We start from the raw sequence: 18,970 nt of genomic DNA, 5'->3' as shown, positions 1-18,970 counted from the left end.
GTCAACATATAGACCTACTATATATTTTCAACTAAATGTAGATTGATTCTTTTCAATACCACAAGGACATAACGCATAACCTGACCTCTATTGCAAATACATGCCTTTTTAATTACGGCTCCAACAGCGTCAGCACTGTGCGATAGAAAAAATCGCAACCTCATTGGATGATCAACCGAAGCGCTTCTCATGAATGAGAAAAAATATAGGTTGCGCACTGTAAGCAAGGCATGGGATGACAAGTCGGAGATATCGACAGGCAGCCGTGCAAACCTAAAGCATGCTTTGGGTTTAACAATCCTTTTTGGAGTAGGCTTAAATATACACAGAGTGACATATTTTAGAGTTCATGCCTTTGGAATCCACATGACAAGACGCGCGTAACAAGAGCGCCTTTACAGCGCTCCATCGTCAGGACGACAGTCGTCTCGTTATCAAAGTAAAAAAAACATCTGCGCACAATTTAATGGCCTATACTACGCGAGTGACATTTGTTAGAGACATGCTTGAAAGAACGAGCAAGTATTTTAGTTGAAAAAGCTTACATCTACAAAAATAGAACGACAGCTTCCCAAGTCAGAGCAAAAAAATATGGATACTTGCTTAAGACGTCTGAAGCAGGAACTGGTATGTTGTCTTATTAGAGTTTTCTGCATGTTATAGTATACAATGTATGTTTGTTTTGTTTTTACTGTAAATACCGTTCTGATATACAATTTAAGTATATACATTCAGATTTTGCATTCAGATTTTTGCAAGTTAAAATGCAACTGGGTAATAAAAGAGTAAACAGCAGCTAAAATATACATGTTAATATTTCGTTATTGTTATACAGCTAACCCACTGGGCACAGACATTTCAACGTTTCGTTTTTTGGTTGAATTGTCAACTAACGTGAAATCAACAACAAATGTCACTATGTCATTGGATTTAGGTTAAAAGTTGTGTAAAAAAAAAAGACTAAAGTTGATGACTTTTTGCAAATCCAATCACTTTTCCACGTTGATTCAACGTCATCCCCATTTAATTATTTTGTTGAAATGACGTGGAAATAACGTTGTTTCAACCAGATTTTGCACGGTGGGGGGGGGGGGGTTGCATAATAAGGCACGGTGCAATTGACTCCGTTTATAAATGGTTTACTCAAGCAAATCAAATAGCTCAGTGCGAACATCATGTCATGTACTTTTTGCAGACCGTTGTGCATGCGTCTGGGCGCCATGAACGGGAAGAAATGGTACAGTATAATGAATGGTCAAGCTTCCTGCTGCCTTTTCTTTTCATATTCAACTGCTGCTTCTTTTAATATTCTGATATTCATATTCCTAACCACCGAGGCGTGTATAGGCTATACACTCTCTTCAAACTCATTTTAAACTGTGAAGGATGTTAATTTAAACTTAACCCACATGGCCATGGCAAGGCATGCAAAGGTCTGCAACATTACTCTTCTGTGGCTTCTGGGTTGTCTGCACTGAATTCGCTTGTGTTGCCCATGCCAATGTTCACATGTCTGTCTGTGTCTTCCCATTCCTGGCTCCCTGAACACCCATGGCACAGAGGTACACTGTACCATCATGCCAGTGGGAAAAAGCAAGGGTGTGTATAAGGGCAACAGAATAGAGTGGAATAGAATAGAATACGGACAGTAGATTAGCCTTATGATCCAAGTCTACAGTCTTCTTATTGTACATGTGGATGTTATGTCTCATTTTATGGACTGTTGTATCATCTGGGGTCTCTGTAATGTCAAGAAAATGACAAACATCTGCAACAGACCTTGACCCTCTGATCCACCTGCCATAGCTGGTAGGTAGCGCATCACTATGTGTGGGAAAGTGTGGTGTCAAGAGGTCAAGCTGAACAGTGGACTTTGAAAGGGGACAAGGATCTGCCACGCTGATCCTTAACACTGGGGCTCCTCATGGGGTGTGTACTTAGGCCCCTACTGTATTCCCTGTTCACCCATGACTGCGTGGCCAAACACGACTCCAACACCATCATTAAGTTTGCTGATGACACAACAGTGGTAGGCCTGATCACGACAACAATGAGACGGACTATAGGGAGGAGGTCAGAGAACTGGCAGTGTGGTGCCAGGACAACAACTTCTCCCTCAATGTGAGCAAGTCAAAGGAGTTCACCAACGAACTATCATGGTCCTAACATACCAAGACAGTCGTGGAGAGGGCACGACAAAACCTTTTCCCCCTTAGGAGACTGAAAAGATTTGGCATGGGTCCCCAGATCCTCAAAAGGTTCTACAGCTGCACCATCGAGAGCATCCTGACTGGTTGCATCACCGCCTGGTATGGCAACTACTCGACATCTGACCGCGAGGTGCTACAGAGGGTAGTGCGTACTGCCCAGTACATCACTGGGACCAAGCTTCCTGCCATCCAGGACCTATATAATAGGCGGTGTCAGAGGAAAGCCCATACAATTCTCAGAGACTCCAGTCACCCAAGTTATAGACTGTTCTCTACCACACAGCAAGCGGTACCGGAGCACCAAGTCTAGGACCAAAAGGCTCCTTAACAGTTTCTACCCCCAAGCCATTAGACTGCTGAACAATTCATAAAAATCGCCACCGGATAATTTACATTGACCCCCCTCTTGTACACTGCTGCAACTCGCTGTTTGTTTGTTACTTATGCATAGTTACTTCGCCCCCACCTACATGTGCACATTACCTTAACCCTTGCACACTGACTCGGTATTGGTGCCACCTGTATATAGCCTCATTATTGTTATTCTTATTGTGTTACTTTTTATTATTACTTTTTATTTTAGCCAACTTGGTAAATATTTGATCTTCTTCTTGAGCTGCACTGTTGGTTAAGGGCTTGTAAGTAAGAATTTCACGGTAAAGTCTACACTTTTGGTTAAGGGCTTGTAAGTAAGTATTTCATGGTAAAGTCTACACTGTTGGTTAAGGGCTTGTAAGTAAGAATTTCACGGTAAAGTCTACACTTTTGGTTAAGGGCTTGTAAGTAAGTATTTCATGGTAAAGTCTACACTGTTGGTTAAGGGCTTGTAAGTAAGTATTTCACGGTAAAGTCTACACTGTTGGTTAAGGGCTTGTAAGTAAGCATTTCACGGTAAAGTCTACACTGTTGGTTAAGGGCTTGTAAGTAAGCATTTCACGGTAAAGTCTACACTGTTGGTTAAGGGCTTGTAAGTAAGAATTTCACGGTAAAGTCTACACTGTTGGTTAAGGGCTTGTAAGTAAGAATTTCACGGTAAAGTCTACACTTGTTCTATTCCGCGCATGTGACAGATAAAGTTTGATTTAATTTGATACCTAGTCAATTGCACAACTGAATGCATTTAACCCAACCCCTCTGAATCAGAGAGGTGCAGGGGTATGCCTTAATCGACATCATCGGTGCAGTTGTTGAGGGGGTTAACTGCCTTGCTCAAGGGCAGAACAGCAGATTTTTCCAACCTGCCAGCTCAGCGTTGCTGTCCCAACTTTTTTTTTTTTTTTTTCACCTTTATTTAACCAGGTAGGCCAGTTGAGAACAAGTTCTCATTTACAATTGCGACCTGGCCAAGATAAAGCAAAGCAGTTCGACACATACAACGACACAGAGTTACACATGGAGTAAATCAAACATACAGTCAATAATACAGTATAAACAAGTCTATATACGATGTGAGCAAATGAGGTGAGATAAGGGAGGTAAAGGCAAAAAAAGTCCATGGTGGCAAAGTAAATACAATATAGCAAGTAAAACACTGGAATGGTAGATTTGCAATGGAAGAATGTGCAAAGTAGAAATAAAAATAATGGGGTGCAAAGGAGCAAAATAAATAAAATAAATACAGTAGGGAAAGAGGTAGTTGTTTGGGCTAAATTATAGGTGGGCTATGTACAGGTGCAGTAATCTGTGAGCTGCTCTGACAGTTGGTGCTTAAAGCTAGTGAGGGAGATAAGTGTTTCCAGTTTCAGAGATTTTTGTAGTTCATTCGAGTCATTGGCAGCAGAGACCCAACGCTCTAACCTGGCCTGGCTACCAGCCGCCCGTATATCTGGGACTATTTAAACCTGTGCTGACTACTGGAAACATACCAGAGCCTGATAGATCTCCTAACCTTGACTCTTTACTTACATTTCCTTTCATATGGAAGTCCTGCATGGCAAAACAAACTCTTCCGTTTCTAACAATACAATGTTGCTAAGCGACAATGATTCATCATGAGTCACACAAAGACTCAGTCCTTTTCAATGTTCCCCTGAGTATCTTCTAAATGGCAGTTGAACACTTGCATGGTGCTGTTATCTCTGAGACTAAAGGATATCAAAGCTTTTGATATCGATACTAACACACGTTTTTATTTCATGGTTCTTCTATAGCTGTTACTCGCTTCACAACATTTAAACTAACTGGCTGTCAATTTGGAATTCTATTCAAAGGAGGGTGTGAGTGAGCCGCAAAGGTCATGGAACTTCTGAGAGGTGAACTCTGGCAATGCGGTTATGTCCTGAGGTGGTTAGCCAAGCTACTGTGCTCACAGAGTTTGTTTATTCTTTGTTACCTTGAGGGCGTTGGGCTGGTAGTGGTATGGCTCTGAGCAGTGGTCTCTTGTTCGTTTGTTTGGAGCCTCTCCTGTGGTTCCATTCTCCAGCCAGCCCTTCCTTCCCCTCTGCTAAAATTGGCCGAGGTCACATTGGCAGCTGCATGATGTGATCATTGTGTTTCAGAGATCGCTGATAACCTCCCACAAGGACTAATGTATTTTATGCCACTCCAATCTGCACAGAGATCTGATGAATGTGATTCACAGTGAAAGTCAATTCTTCAACAGAAAACATAAGCAAGTTGCTCAAGACCTAATTCATTTCATGGTTATTGGGGCAGCAGGTTTGTAGTGGTTAGAGCATTGGGACAGTAACTGAAAGGTTGCTAGATTGAATCCCGGGATGACAAGTTAAAATACTCTCGTTCTGCCCCTGAACAAGGCAATTAACCCACTGTTCCCGATAGTCCATCATTGTAAATAATACTTTTTTCTTAACTGACTTGCCTAGTTAAATAGGCAAGTCGAAAATAGATAAAGTAATTACAATTATCTTGAGCGTTTGCAGTACAATGATGCAGTAACATTTGATATTGTTATTGTTATGCATTATGTTTGGATAGTAAACTAATGCTCACTTGAACAGCACACAGCATGTACAGACTTTCTGTTCTGCTGTTGGTCCTTGTGAGCCAAGGCTCCAGATTGGATCACCAACCGTCTCCAAAACGGTTCTTCCAAAGAAGTAGCTTGGTAATCTCTCCAGCTTCACTCGGGCCAGGAAACTGCCCATTAGACCACCTCCCAGTGTTAGATGCCCCAGGAGGCCTGGTCTGGCTCACCCCACCTCTGGTCCCTGCTCTATGGTCAGCGCAGTGCAGCGGCTCACCCCACAACAGGGCTCTGCTCTATAACATGGCTACAACAATCAAACTAGTAGTAGTAGTTTAAAGAGTAATAAAAAAACTGTGATGCACATTCATGTTATAAACTATTTATCGTTATTGCGTCAATTGTATTTTTGTCCATATTGACCATCTCTAGTACAGAGGCATGGCCTGTATGCCCCCAACAAACATCCTATTACTGCTCCTGACCAACACAGCCTACCATTCATACTCAATGAGAGGGGTGTGGGGGGTTGTGGGGATGTTTGTGTGTGCGTGCATGTGCATGTGCGTGTGTGTATGGGATAATGCCCTCTCTAAAAGCCCAGGGTTTGATAAGCTGGCCTTGGCCTCCCATTTCCCCTGCCTCTAGTCAACAACTCTGAATGGCTCTCTTTACATTCATGACATTAAATAAGGGTGTTTAGTTGACTGTCCCTTATTACAATGAACTGCCACTTAAAGACGTGTTTTTTTGTGTTGGTATGCTTCACTGAATCCAGTTTATCCGTGTCGATGCGGGTTCTGCGATCAACCACACATACAGGGAGCCGGCTTTAACCATTCCAACTGGGTCAGGTTTCCTCGCATTTATTTTCTCCTTAACTGAATGAGAAAACACGTAAGAGCACAGACCCTAATCTCAACTGAGCACAATATAGTGTTTGTTTATTTATGCTGGGTTGGATTTAATTCACATTCATGCATATTCAATGACTAATGTGTGTTACTGAACACTCCTTTCCTGCTTTTAGCGAACAGTTTATATGAATTTGAAGAAAGAAGCACTGACATCATCACCTTCTTATCTTTTAAAGGCCCAATGCAGCAGTTTTATATCAATATCAAATCATTTCTGGGTAACAATTAAGTACCTTACTGTAATCGATTTCCATTAAAATGGGCAAAATAGGTTTTGGGAAAAAAATATTTCTCAAGCAAGAATTTACGTCGGCCTGTCTGGGAGTGGTCTGAGTGGGATGGGAAAACTGAAAACTAGCTATTATTGGCAGAGAGGTTTGGAACTCTCTTTGTTACTTGTCTATTAACCAATTTACCGAAACTCCCACCCATGCAAACCTGCTGAGTAGAAGGTCCTGTGTAGATTGTATTTTCAACCAGCCAGGCTGGTCTCATAGACTAGACGTGACATAATAAACGAAAATCCAGGACACTCAAATAAATATGATATGTTACGTTTGGTTACATAAGACAGAAGGTTACTGAAGGCAAAAACGAAAGGAAAAAACACAAACGTATAGCAATCCAAAGTTTGCGTGTTTGAATCTCATCACTGACAAATGTAGCTAATTAGCAACTTTGCAACTACTAACTGCTTTTTAGCCACTTTGCAACTAATTAGCATGTTAGCTAAACCTAACACTAACCCTTAACCATTTAACCTAACTCCTAACCTTAACCCCTAGCTCACCTAGCTAACATTAGCCACAATAAATTGGAATTTGTAACATATCATCCATATTTCAAATTCTTAACATATTGTGTCATACGATTTGTAATTCGTAAAATATAATACTAATTGTAATTCGTAACATATCATGTTACATCCACAAATTGATACATACCATACCAAACCTAACATATCATATCTATTTGAGTGTTCATTATGTGACGTCTACCCCTGAGTCCAGGTTGAACCAGCAACTATCAGGAAATAACAGTGATACATTTTTTTCACACATTTACAATGTTAGTTTCATAAGGTGTTGTGCAATCTGATATAAAACACAGGAAAAACATAAATTGTACTGCACTGGGCCTTTAATGGCTGATCATCCAACATTAATTCGAGACTGGCAGCGATTACTCCCAGAGTTTGAGAGTATTGAGTTCTTCATTGACAATTAGCTTTAGTTTGTGTGTGAGGATGGCTGGATTGCCTTTAGCCTGCACTCTTACTTCTCAATACATACTCAGTCATTCCCCAAACCCTTACAGCTGACAGTTACAGGCAGACAGTAACATATCACACTGCTGAAGTAATGCTAGCACACTAACGTTACTGAAAGCTGCGGACTTAGCGTCAGTATTTGAGACATTGCTTAAGTTAATGGTACCACACAGTGTTTCATGCCCTGAAGCTCCTGATTCACAGATTTCGACCTGGAGGATGTGGAGCAGCGCCTGTCTGTTCCAGTTAATATGAGAGGGAGGCGAATAGCAGCCGTATTCTATGAGTCACTGACTCAAGCCATCTCTGCAACACATTACAGTAAACATCTGGGGAGGTACAGTACACTGCCCTGGGGGACAGGGGGGTGAGCAGTCACTCAGTCAGTCTCATCCAGCAAAAATCTGATGCCAGCTATAGGATATGATTTGGGGTGGCAAGTAGCCAAGTGGTTAGAGTGTTGGACTAGTAACCGAAAGGTTGCAAGATCGAATCCCTGAGCTGACAAGGTACAAATCTGTCGTTCTGCCCCTGAACAAGGCAGTTAACCCACTGTTCTTAGGCCGTCATTGAAAATAAGAATTTGTTCTTAACTGACTTGCCTAGTTAAAAATAAAAATCTGGAAATGTCTGACATATTTGGGTTAAAAGTTTTGTGGCCATGCGCTGGCAGAGCAAGTGCCTTAGATGGCACAGTGAGGCCAACAATAGGACTGCTCCGCAGGGCACATTATGAATCATTTAACAGAGCCAGAGAGTCAAGATGGAGTAAACCACGTGTGCTTTTTGATAACTGGAGGGAATGCGTGTATTTGGGGGCACGGGGAAGGGTTGCATGTGAGCAGTAAGCAAGGCATTAAAACATGGCATAAACAAGTTAGCCAGCTAGATTCCATGAGAATAGGATGAATAGTAGCATCTCCAAACAGGGGTTGTAGTGAAGCTGTAGAAGGTTAACTTCTATACCTTGTGACGTAGTCTTTTGAATCATACTGGTGTAATGTTTTTGAAAAAGCCACGTTGTTTAATGGAGATGTCTGTAATTGGGAAAGTGTGCATCATGTGGTAATGCTGGTTGAACTTTGATGTGGTTTGAAGTAAAACGTAATAAATACAGTCTGTTCCCCAGCTTCTAAAGACTCCAGCTAATTATACCTAATGAAGTCAACCATAGGTGTTAGCGCCTAGAACCGCAGGAGAACACAGAGATGACCTCATTGTTCCAATTACCTTCTCCTTCTATAATGGCTACTCAGGAAACAAAGACTCCTTTGTCTCCAGCATATGCTTAGATAGACATATTATATGACCTTTGCCAATGTTATTCATAACCTAAATTATTCCACTATCTTTCCATATGCTTCAGAGTAGGCCTACTGATGTTACTTTTCATTTTCGGTGGAAATGTCAGCTGAGCTGCATATTGATTCAAATGACATCTTCTATGAGACCTTTTCAAGTGCTTCTTAATGCGTAATGATCTTTGTTGGAATATGTGGGACTGAAAGGCTAGTTTAGCGTTTGTCAGTGCAGTGGCTCTTGCAACGGTTGAAAGTAGACAAATTACAAAATTCAACAGATTATTTTTCATGCAGATTAACTTGAGTTACTCTTTTCAATATGAAAGTATGAAGTATTTTCAATGTGATTCATGAGGGCTCTTTACATATGAAGCATTATAACATGTTATTAACATGTTGTTACATAAAAACAACAGTCATACACTAGGACAAACTTGCAGATTATTATATTCACCTCTCAATCACTGCTGGTGATACTCTCCTGTCTGTCATATGCTACTGTGTTAGTTACTGTAAAACAGGATCCAATGCTTTCCCACTAGGCACTAATGGTACCCAGATACAGTACCACTGACCTTGTGATTTATGACACCCACCCACGTCCCGTTCTTCAATCATTTAGACCGCTGCGCCACGTCAAGATGGATTAAGGCACTGCATCTCAGTGCTAGAGGCATCAATACAGACCCTGGTTCCATCCCGGGCTGAATCACAACCGGCCGTGATCGGGAGTCCCATAGGGCGGCGCACAATTGGCCCAGCGTCGTCCGGGTTAGGGGAGTGTTTGGCCAAGGTAAATAAGAATTTGTTTTCAACTGACTTGCCTAGTTAAATAAAGGTTACAAAAAAAACAACATATGGCAAGGCCCCCATAACGACCCTCACACCCTCACTTACCCTGCTGTTACCCCAAAAACCACTTCCACTGCTGCTGACTCTCACCCGGTCTTTGTCAATCAATGTGTGCTTGAGTGAACCCACCCCCACAGTTAGGGATTAACGTCTAGACACAGCTGATTGGCTACCAGAACAGGCACTGGCCCTGATTGGCAGGGGCTTCATATAGGGGCTGACAGGAAGGGCTGTTTGAAAGGTGAGAGAGAGGGGAGCAGAGACGGACTGACAGAGCAGCCAACAGAGAGGAGAAAAGAGAAAGGGAAAGACCTCTGGGAAAGTTAAAACAAGGTAAATTGATTTATTAGGATCTTAGACTCATGGATAGATTGATGATCTAGGACGTATGGAGGGAGATATGCTGGGCAATGTAAACATATGTTTTCCATGCCAGTAAATTGAGTTGAAATATTGAATTGATATAAAGGTGAATGTTGATGTTTCTGCCCTGTAAAGGTTTCAAGAACATTGACAGACCAGAGGTTTTCTATATGTCATTGTATTGAACAGCACTTTATCTAACTTGTTTCGATGTTTGCATTCTAATGTGGGTTGGAGCAATCTCATATAATGTTGCATTGTTGGTATGGTGGGCAGATTGTGTTACCCAGGTGGAGGAGTTGTTCTAGGGTGAAAGCTGTCTATATTCAGAGAGATCTGTGTTCAGTGAAAACCCATAGTTGATCAGACTACTGAAATGTTATCCATTATTTTATCAATTTTACCAATGTTCGAATACAACATGGTATTCTCAAAAGGATATCCGCAAATCTTTTTCTATTTCTGTAAAGCTACATTTGATGTAAGATCACACAGCTTTGCTTTTAATAGGTTGCATTCGCCTCTGTGTATTCTTAATGTCAAAGACATAACAGTCATATCAAAGTGAGTCAGGGTGCATGACTTCATTTTTAACAAGTCAAGACATGGGGTCAGGTTGTTGCCTCGGGGATTAGTAGGTTGCAGGGGAAACAGTTACAACATGGTCACATGACGTAAGCTCAGTCCCACAGGATGCTGGCCCAGAGAAAGAGAGAGAGCTACAGCCAGTGCTACTCCTCCCTACAGCTGCCGGGCGACAGGGTCCTCTCACATATTCAGGCCAGATGGGGGCCCTATCATTCAAAACGGGTCACGTGACTGAACAAACCATGTGTGGCCTCAAAACACAAAAGGGCAACAGTGCAGAGAACTGTAGCAACACTAAAGGAAGAATTCATTCATATGTTAGTACCATGTGTACATTTTGGTTTGTCCTTGAGTGCATTTATTTGTCCTAAGAGGTGCTGTGATCTAACATAAGTTCAACCGTACAGGGGCAATGAAAACGATGGTCGATGTTTGACAGAAGGTTATGGGTCAAGTGCTTGAATGGAGTTTTGCGGGTCCTTTTGTGAAGCTAACTAGCCATTTCCCTGTTGTGTTTTTCTCCCTCCTCTCCCTCTCTACAGGTGTCTATGAAGGAGGCAGGAGATGGCCTCCATGCTCAGATGAACTCCATGATGGGGGCTCTTCAGGAACTCAAGCTTCTACAGGTGCAGACAGCGCTAGAGCAGCTAGACATCTCAGGGAGGTCTGTCCAAAGGGCGGCCCCACCACCAGCAGAGGACACATGCCCTGGCCCTATCCCCAGCCTCAATGCTACCATTGGCTTTGGCCACGATGAGACCCTGAGGCCCCCCCTGGTCAGGACATCCAGCCGGGGGGGACACCAGAGCAGCCTGGGCACCTCGCCCTCTTCCTCCAGCCTGGAGACAGTAGAGACTGAGAGTGAGAACCAGCCTCTCCCTCTCCCCCGCAGAGTGTCTGGATACACCACCCCACAGGTGGAGTACTGTGGCCCATGTCTTAGCCAAGTGTTTCCAGAGCATCACCAGCCGGCTCACTCAGGCCAGGTATTGGATCTCCCTGGCATTCTCTATAGCCTGTCCAGGGAAGGCCCCTCGCTGGACAGCGACTACTCCCAGGACAGCATGGACGACTCCAGAGACTGGACCTCCTCGCTCATGAGCCGCAGCCGCAACCGGCAGCCACTGGTGCTGGGGGACAACGTTTTCGCCGACCTGGTGGGCAACTGGCTGGACCTGCCTGAGCTGGAGAAGGAGGAGATGATTGGCTGGACCGACAGGCCCGACTCCCCGGCCCACCCTCTCTGTCTCAGCCGCTCCCAGGAGATCTGCAGGAAGGTCTCTCTGACCACCAATATCTTCAAGAAGTTCCTGCGCAGTGTGAGGCCCGACAGGGACAAGCTACTTAAGGAGAGGCCAGGCTGGATGGTCCCTGAGAGTCAGGAGGCCGAGCTCTTTAAGAGGCCCAAGAAAGTGTCTAAGCAGCAAACCAAGGGGAGCTTCTACCTCCCGTTCTGGGCAGGTGTAGGGCAGCAGGGTAAGGGACGGCCATGTCCCCAGTTGGCTGAGGAGAGACATCCCACGAGCCAGGGCCAGTTCTCTGGGCTTTACATAGACAGGAGACAAGGGGCCAGAATGGAGAAAATGCTGCCCTTGTTTGACTATAACACGGCTGTGTGGGTGTGATGCTGACGCTGCTCTAGGATGCTGCGGTGGTGGCAGGTGTTGGGGATTTGGCTGGGAGCTCTTGGGTGGAAACAAGGAGGTTTGTGTGTCTGTCTGTCTCCTTCTCCAAGAGAAAAGGCAGACTGAGGGATGAATATCCAGACTATTTCCCAATAGAGAGATTATCAGGGAAACTGTTTGTCTGACAATCCTAAGACCTTTTTGTCTGTGACTGTGAGAGCAAGCAGGACTTTCTCTAATAGATGGGTTCACCAAAGTTAATAAGATTCTAATGAGTGCATAAGTGCCCTGGACTATACAATATACGGTACTTCAATATGGACATAATGATGCTCTGAATTTGTTACAGCATCATCATGGTTTCAAACCTCAACCCTGTTTCATATGTTTGAATTCTACTGTATACCCAAGTGTATCCCCACCCTCATCTCGTACTTCTGTCAGTTGTGACACATCCTGCATGGGCACTACTAAATGTTTCATCTATGACATTGTGAAACAGTCACTGAACTGCCACTGAACACAACCACAGGTGCTTCTCTGCCTCGCTGCCCAGAGTCAGACGGCTGGATGAATACACACAGAGTGTAATATTGTTCCATCAGCCTAACTCAGGGATCGGGACGTGGCCTGTGTGACCGACTGGGTTCAAACCTGGATCTCCTGTACACCACAAGACTGTTAGCCCGCTGAGGTAAAGCCTAGGTATTAGCTTGGGGAGCTAACACAGGTCTTCAGGTCTCAGGCAAGGTTACTCATCACATGGTTCCTTGGTTTCGAACCACCTCTGTTACATCTTCACCATCCACCTACACACACAGGATAGGGTTAAAGGCCCAGTGCAGTCAAAAAAGAGATTTACCTGTGTTTTATATATATTTCCTCACTATGAGGTTGTGAAAATGATTGTAATGCCCTTTTAGTGTAAGAGCTGTTTGAAAAGACATGCAGACATGATGGCACATCGTGACTCTTCAGCCAATCCTCCTGGATAGTGTATTATACATGGCAGAGAGCGAGGGAGTGAGAGCGAAAGAGCTGTGTACCATCTGGCTGCCTACAGTTACATAAGGACAAGCTAGCAGCACAGACAAGAGGTGCAGTCATTCAGCGTAGGCTGTCGAGTGTTTTGAAACCAACCCTAAGCTGTGATGCTGAAGTTACATGTATGTAATGCCAGACAGGGCCTGGAGACAGGGCCTGGAGACAGGGCCTGGAGACAGGGCCTGGAGACAGGGCCTGGAGACAGGGCCTGGAGGCCTGGAGACAGGGCCTGGAGAGTTCATGTAGAAAGCAGAGGACTGAGGAGGAGAATGTTTACAGTGAATCATTCCACATGTACATGCAGTACTAAATGTCACGATGTCAACAAAGTCATTTTGTTGCCATTGTGTAAAGTCATTTTAAAAAGGGACTTAAAGAGATGAAGGTTGAACCCGGAAGGTATGTGGTTAGACCAAGCACTCTTTATGAAACTGTATGAAGGAGGTGTTGTGAAGAGATTTGAGAGAGCAGCATGAACAATAGAATGGTTTAGCAACATTTGCAATAATTTTCCAGAGCTGAGCTCCACATATAATTTCCTCAGGGAAATCACTGTAATTACAAAAACTATTTATCTTCTTTAGAAAACACACGGTATGTAAGTACAATCCTCAGCCCTCACTAGTAATAAGAGTGGCCTGAGAAGTCAAACATCACCCCATCCATTAATTCAACAGACATGATTATGAATGTTCCAATGCAGCCATTTTTATCTCAATATCAAATAATTTCCGGGAAATAATTAAGTAACTTACTGTGATTGTTTTCGATTAAAATTGTCAAAAAGAAACAAAAATACCTTCTTAGCATGAGCAATTTCTCAACCAAAAATTTAGCTAGGACTGAGTGTGGAAGAGAAAACTGTAAACTAGTTGTTATTGGCAGAGAGGTTTGGAACACTCATTGTTATCTCACCAGGCAGGCCAAAACTCCATCCCCACAAAACAGGCTGAAATTTCAGGCGGTCTATTCAAACAGCTCTTAAACTAAAAGGGCTTTAATCATAATTTTCACAATTTCACAGCATTACTCCAACCTCATATTGTGTAAATATATATAAAACACAGGCAAATCATGTTTTTGACTGTACTGGGCCTTTAAATATCTCTTAATGTACTGAAAACACATGGGTTTCTTTCAATATTCAGGTCGGATTATATTCAGTAAATCACACACACAGACGGACAGTCTCTACAAAAACGGTTATGCCATAAGAGCCTCTATGAGCCTCTCTCTGCCTGTAGTCTTATTCATATTTACAGCTATAATTGTCATTTTAGCACTGTTGTTAAAACTGTGGTTCTGCGAACCTCAAAGTGTTCCCGAGTGTAAATTTGCACTGTAAAACTTCCACTGGCTCTTTGTAAATTAAACTTTTTTCTGAAGACAATGGTTTCTTGACTGGAAATTGAATTTGTATATTCTGAACATAAATGTACTATTTGACCGGTGACCTATTTTTATTGGGTGATTCTAATGTTGACCCAACATACTTCTTAACCTGTTGCTTCTACCCTCTACTTTTTTGAACATTCTGTTAAAAATCGCGCAACATTTCAGCGCCCTGCTACTCATGCCAGGAATATAGTATATGCATTTGCTTAGTCTGTGTGGATAGAAAACACTCAGACGTTTATAAAACTGGTTAAATCACTGCTGTGGCTTTACCAGAACGGCATTTACATCGAAAAGCACAGGAAAAACTGATCACTGAAAATGGGAAAATATATCCATGCGCTACTTGAACCCATTGATAAAGGTGAACCACAATTAATTGACTGAGGTTGCAGTACCTACAGCTTCCACACGGTGTCTAGAGTCTTGTCATTTCCCTTCAAGTTTTTTCTTGGTCAAACACATGCAGGGCACCGTATCTCCTCAGGTCTAGGACCGGATATTTTCGTTGAGTTTCTAGCCGGACATTTTTCCAGACGGACAGCTAATGATCTTTACATCGCCTCCTGATGAATTTTATCGCTTATTAACGTTTACTAATACCTAAAGTTGCATTACAAACGTATTTCGAAGTGTTTTGTGAAAGTTTATCGTCGACTTTTTGAATTTTAAAAAATGACGTTACGTTTTGAAACAATGTTTTTTTCGTTTATCACACAGTCTACATATAACGATATCTAGGCTTTATATGGACCGATTTAATCGAAATAAAGACCCAAATAGTGTTTATGGGACATCTAGGAGTGCCAACAAAGAAGATGGTGAAAGGTAATGAATGTTTTCTATTTTATTGTGCGGTTTGTGTAACGCCGAAATGCTAATTATTTTGTTTATGTCCCCTGCGGGTCTTTTGTGTTGGTGTTACATGCTATCAGATAATAGCTTCTCATGCTTTCGCCGAAAAGCATTTTAAAAATCTGACTTGTTGCCTGGATTCACAACGAGTGTAGCTTTAATTCGATACCCTGCATGTGTATTTTAATGAACTTTTGAGTTTTAACTAATACTATTAGCATTTACCGTAGCGCATTTGCATTTCCAGAGCTCTAGTTGGGACGCAAGCGTCCCGAGTAGAAGCAAGAGGTTAAAAATCGCGCAACATTTCAGCGCCCTGCTACTCATGCCAGGAATATAGTATATGCATTTGCTTAGTCTGTGTGGATAGAAAACACTCAGACGTTTATAAAACTGGTTAAATCACTGCTGTGGCTTTACCAAAACGACATTTACATCGAAAAGCACAGGAAAAACTGATCACTGAAAATGGGAAAATATATCCATGCGCTACTTGAACCCATTGATAAAGGTGAACCACAATTAATTGACTGAGGTTGCAGTACCTACAGCTTCCACACGGTGTCTAAGTCTTGTCATTTCCCTTGAGTTTTCTTGGTCAAACACATGCAGGGCACCGTATTTCTTCAGGTCTAGGACCGGATATTTTCGTTGAGTTTCTAGCCGGACATTTTTCCAGACGGACAGCTAATGATCTTTACATCGCCTCCTGATGAATTTTATCGCTTATTAACGTTTACTAATACCTAAAGTTGCATTACAAACGTATTTCGAAGTGTTTTGTGAAAGTTTATCGTCGACTTTTTGAATTTTAAAAAATGACGTTACGTTTTGAAAACGATGTTTTTTTCGTTTATCACACAGTCTACATATAACGATATCTTGGCTTTATATGGACCGATTTAATCGAAATAAAGACCCAATAGTGTTTACGGGACATCTAGGAGTGCCAACAAAGAAGATGGTGAAAGGTAATGACTGTTTTCTATTTTATTGTGCGGTTTGTGTCTGAAATGCTAATTATTTTGTTTACGTCCCCTGCGTGGCTTTTGTGTTGTAGTGTATTGGTGCATGCTATCAGATAATAGCTTCTCATGCTTCAACGAAAAGCATTTTAAAAATCTGACTTGTTGCCTGGATTCACAACGAGTGTAGCTTTAATTCGATACCCTGCATGTGTATTTTAATGAACGTTTGAGTTTTAACTAATACTATTAGCATTTAGCGTAGCGCATTTGCATTTCCAGAGCTCTAGTTGGGACGCAAGCGTCTCCATAAGAGCCTCTATGAGCCTCTCTCTGCCTGTAGTCTTATTCATATTTACAGCTATAATTGTCATTTTAGCACTGTTGTTAAAACTGTGGTTCTGCGAACCTCAAAGTGTTCCCGAGTGTAAATTTGCACTGTAAAACTTCCACTGGCTCTTTGTAAATTAAACTTTTTTCTGAAGACACTGGTTTCTTGACTGGAAATTGAATTTGTATATTCTGAACATAAATGTACTATTTGACCGGTGACCTATTTTTATTGGGTGATTCTAATGTTGACCCAACATACTTCTTAACAATTTGTCTGTCTTGCTACGTTTAGATTTGTGGGGATATGTTTTATATATCAACGATAATCCAGCCTTCTCTTTACTGAAAAGTTCTGAGTAGGATTTGACTCTGCCCTGATCTACTCTACTCTGCCCTGATCTACTCTGCCCTGCTCTACTCTGCCCTGCTCTACTCTACTCTGCCCTGCTCTACTCTGCACTGCTCTGCTCTACTCTGCCCTGCTCTACTCTGCCCTGTTCTACTCTACTCTGCCCTGCCCTACTCTACTCTGCCCTTCTTTGCTCTACTCTACTCTGTTCTACTCTACTCTGCCCTGCTCTACTCTACTCTGACCTGCTCTACTCTGCCCTGCTCTACTCTGCACTGCTCTACTCTGCCCTGCTCCTCTACTCTGCCCTGCTCTACTCTGCACTGCTCTGCTCTACTCTGCCCTGCTCTACTCTGCCCTGTTCTACTCTACTCTGCCCTGCTCTACTCTACTCTGCCCTTCTTTGCTCTACTCTACTCTGTTCTACTCTACTCTGCCCTGCTCTACTCTACTCTGACCTACTCTGCCCTGCTCTACTCTGCCCTGCTCTACTCTGCCCTGCTCTACTCTGCCCTGCTCTACTCTACTCTGCCCTGCTCTACTCTACCCTGTTCTACTCTACTCTGCCCTGCTCTACTCTTCTCTGCCCTGCTCTACTCTACTCTGCCCTGCTCTACTCTGCACTGCTCTACTCTACTCTGCCCTGTTCTACTCTACTCTGCCCTGTTCTACTCTACTCTGCCCTGCTCTACTCTACTCTGCCCTTCTTTGCTCTACTCGGCCCTTCTTTGCTCTACTCTGCCCTACTCTACTCTACTCTGCCCTGCTCTTCTCTGCCCTTCTCTGCTCTACTCTGCCCTGCTCTACTCTGCTCTGCTCTGCCCTGCTCTACTCTGCCATAATCTACTCTGCTCTACTCTTCTCTGCTCTACTCTGCCCTGCTTTACTCTGTCCTGTCCTGCCCTACTCTACTCTTCTCCGCTCTACTCTACTCTGCCCTGCTCTACTCTGCCCTACTCTACTCTACTCTGACCTGCTGTACTCTACTCTGCCCTGCTCTACCCTGCTCTACTCTACTCTGCTCTGTTCTACTCTACTCGGCCCTTCTCTGCTCTACTCTGCCCTGCTCTACTCTACTCAGCCCTTCTCTGCTCTACTCTACTTTGCCCTTCTCTGCTCTACTTTACTCTGCCCTACTCTACTCTGCTCTTCTCTGCTCTGCTGGGAGGAGGCCATGCCCTCCGCATCCCCCAGCTCTGGGTTAACCCGGATGGCGAGTTACGTCACCTCCTGTTGAGCGCACACCGAAACAGCCCCTCCGATGGTTCCTGTACGAATCGATGGCATCGACACCCACGCTCTGCTAGACTCCGGCAGCATGGTGACCCTGGCCCACCTGCAGTGGCTCACACGAGAGGGGAAGGATGAACCAGGGGACGAGGAGGTGACGGTGTCCTGTGTACACGGGGACACGAAGAGGTACCCAACAGTGCCAGTGAGGATAACCACCCCAAGGGGGGAGTGCTAGATTCGCGTGGGAGCTGTTCCTAACCTACCCATGTCCATTCTCCTCGGTCAAGACTGCCCTCTCTTCCAGGCCCTGTGGAGGAGGGACCTGGGGATGCGAGCACGGGAGGTAGGAAGAAAATTAAAAAGGACGGTGGCCTGTGCAACCCAACCCCCGGCACGAGAGGTGTCCACTGGGCCCGAGTCGGACGCGGAGGAGGGAGACGATCCCGCTCCGGCAAGCAAGCCAACGTGCGAGGAAGACCTCAGGCTCCCCTTTATGGAGGTGGAGGCCCTAGACGGACCTCCCAACACTGGAATCCTCACGTGTCAGTTCGGGATGGCCCAGTTAGAAGACCCCAATCTCCAGAACGCTAGGGGCCAGATGATTGCGGTGGATGGCGTACTGTTACCAGGGGGTAAGTGATTGACGCTAACCCCACTTCGCAATCAAGCATCATTTATTGTATCAGGTAGTAAAAGCATAATGGGGAGACAAAAGACTTGTTACTCATACCCACACCCACCTGT

The 18,970-nt window shown here is 43.7% G+C and overlaps 1 protein-coding gene across 3 annotated transcripts; it reads left to right on the top strand.

Annotated features, from left to right (window-relative positions):
• Window positions 1–209: 209 nt before the first annotated feature.
• LOC115143475 (PAK4-inhibitor INKA2-like) lies at window positions 210–14,488 on the top strand. 3 transcript variants are annotated; one of them, XM_029683941.2, is made up of 3 exons: window positions 210–627; window positions 1,196–1,237; window positions 10,970–14,488. In XM_029683941.2, exons 1-3 carry the CDS (start codon window positions 592–594, stop codon window positions 12,050–12,052), a joined length of 1,161 nt encoding a protein of 386 aa, XP_029539801.2. In that variant the 5' UTR covers window positions 210–591; the 3' UTR covers window positions 12,053–14,488. The 3 variants fall into 3 exon arrangements, with proteins under 3 accessions (XP_029539801.2, XP_029539802.2, XP_029539803.2); XM_029683942.2 differs by lacking the exon at window positions 1,196–1,237; XM_029683943.2 differs by lacking the exons at window positions 210–627; window positions 1,196–1,237 and adding an exon at window positions 6,700–9,809.
• Window positions 14,489–18,970: the final 4,482 nt, after the last annotated feature.

Source organism: Oncorhynchus nerka, linkage group LG15 (genome assembly GCF_034236695.1).
Source record: "Oncorhynchus nerka isolate Pitt River linkage group LG15, Oner_Uvic_2.0, whole genome shotgun sequence".
In the NCBI taxonomy this organism is placed as follows: domain Eukaryota; kingdom Metazoa; phylum Chordata; class Actinopteri; order Salmoniformes; family Salmonidae; genus Oncorhynchus; species Oncorhynchus nerka.
This window is presented reverse-complemented; position numbering and strand designations above follow the sequence as displayed.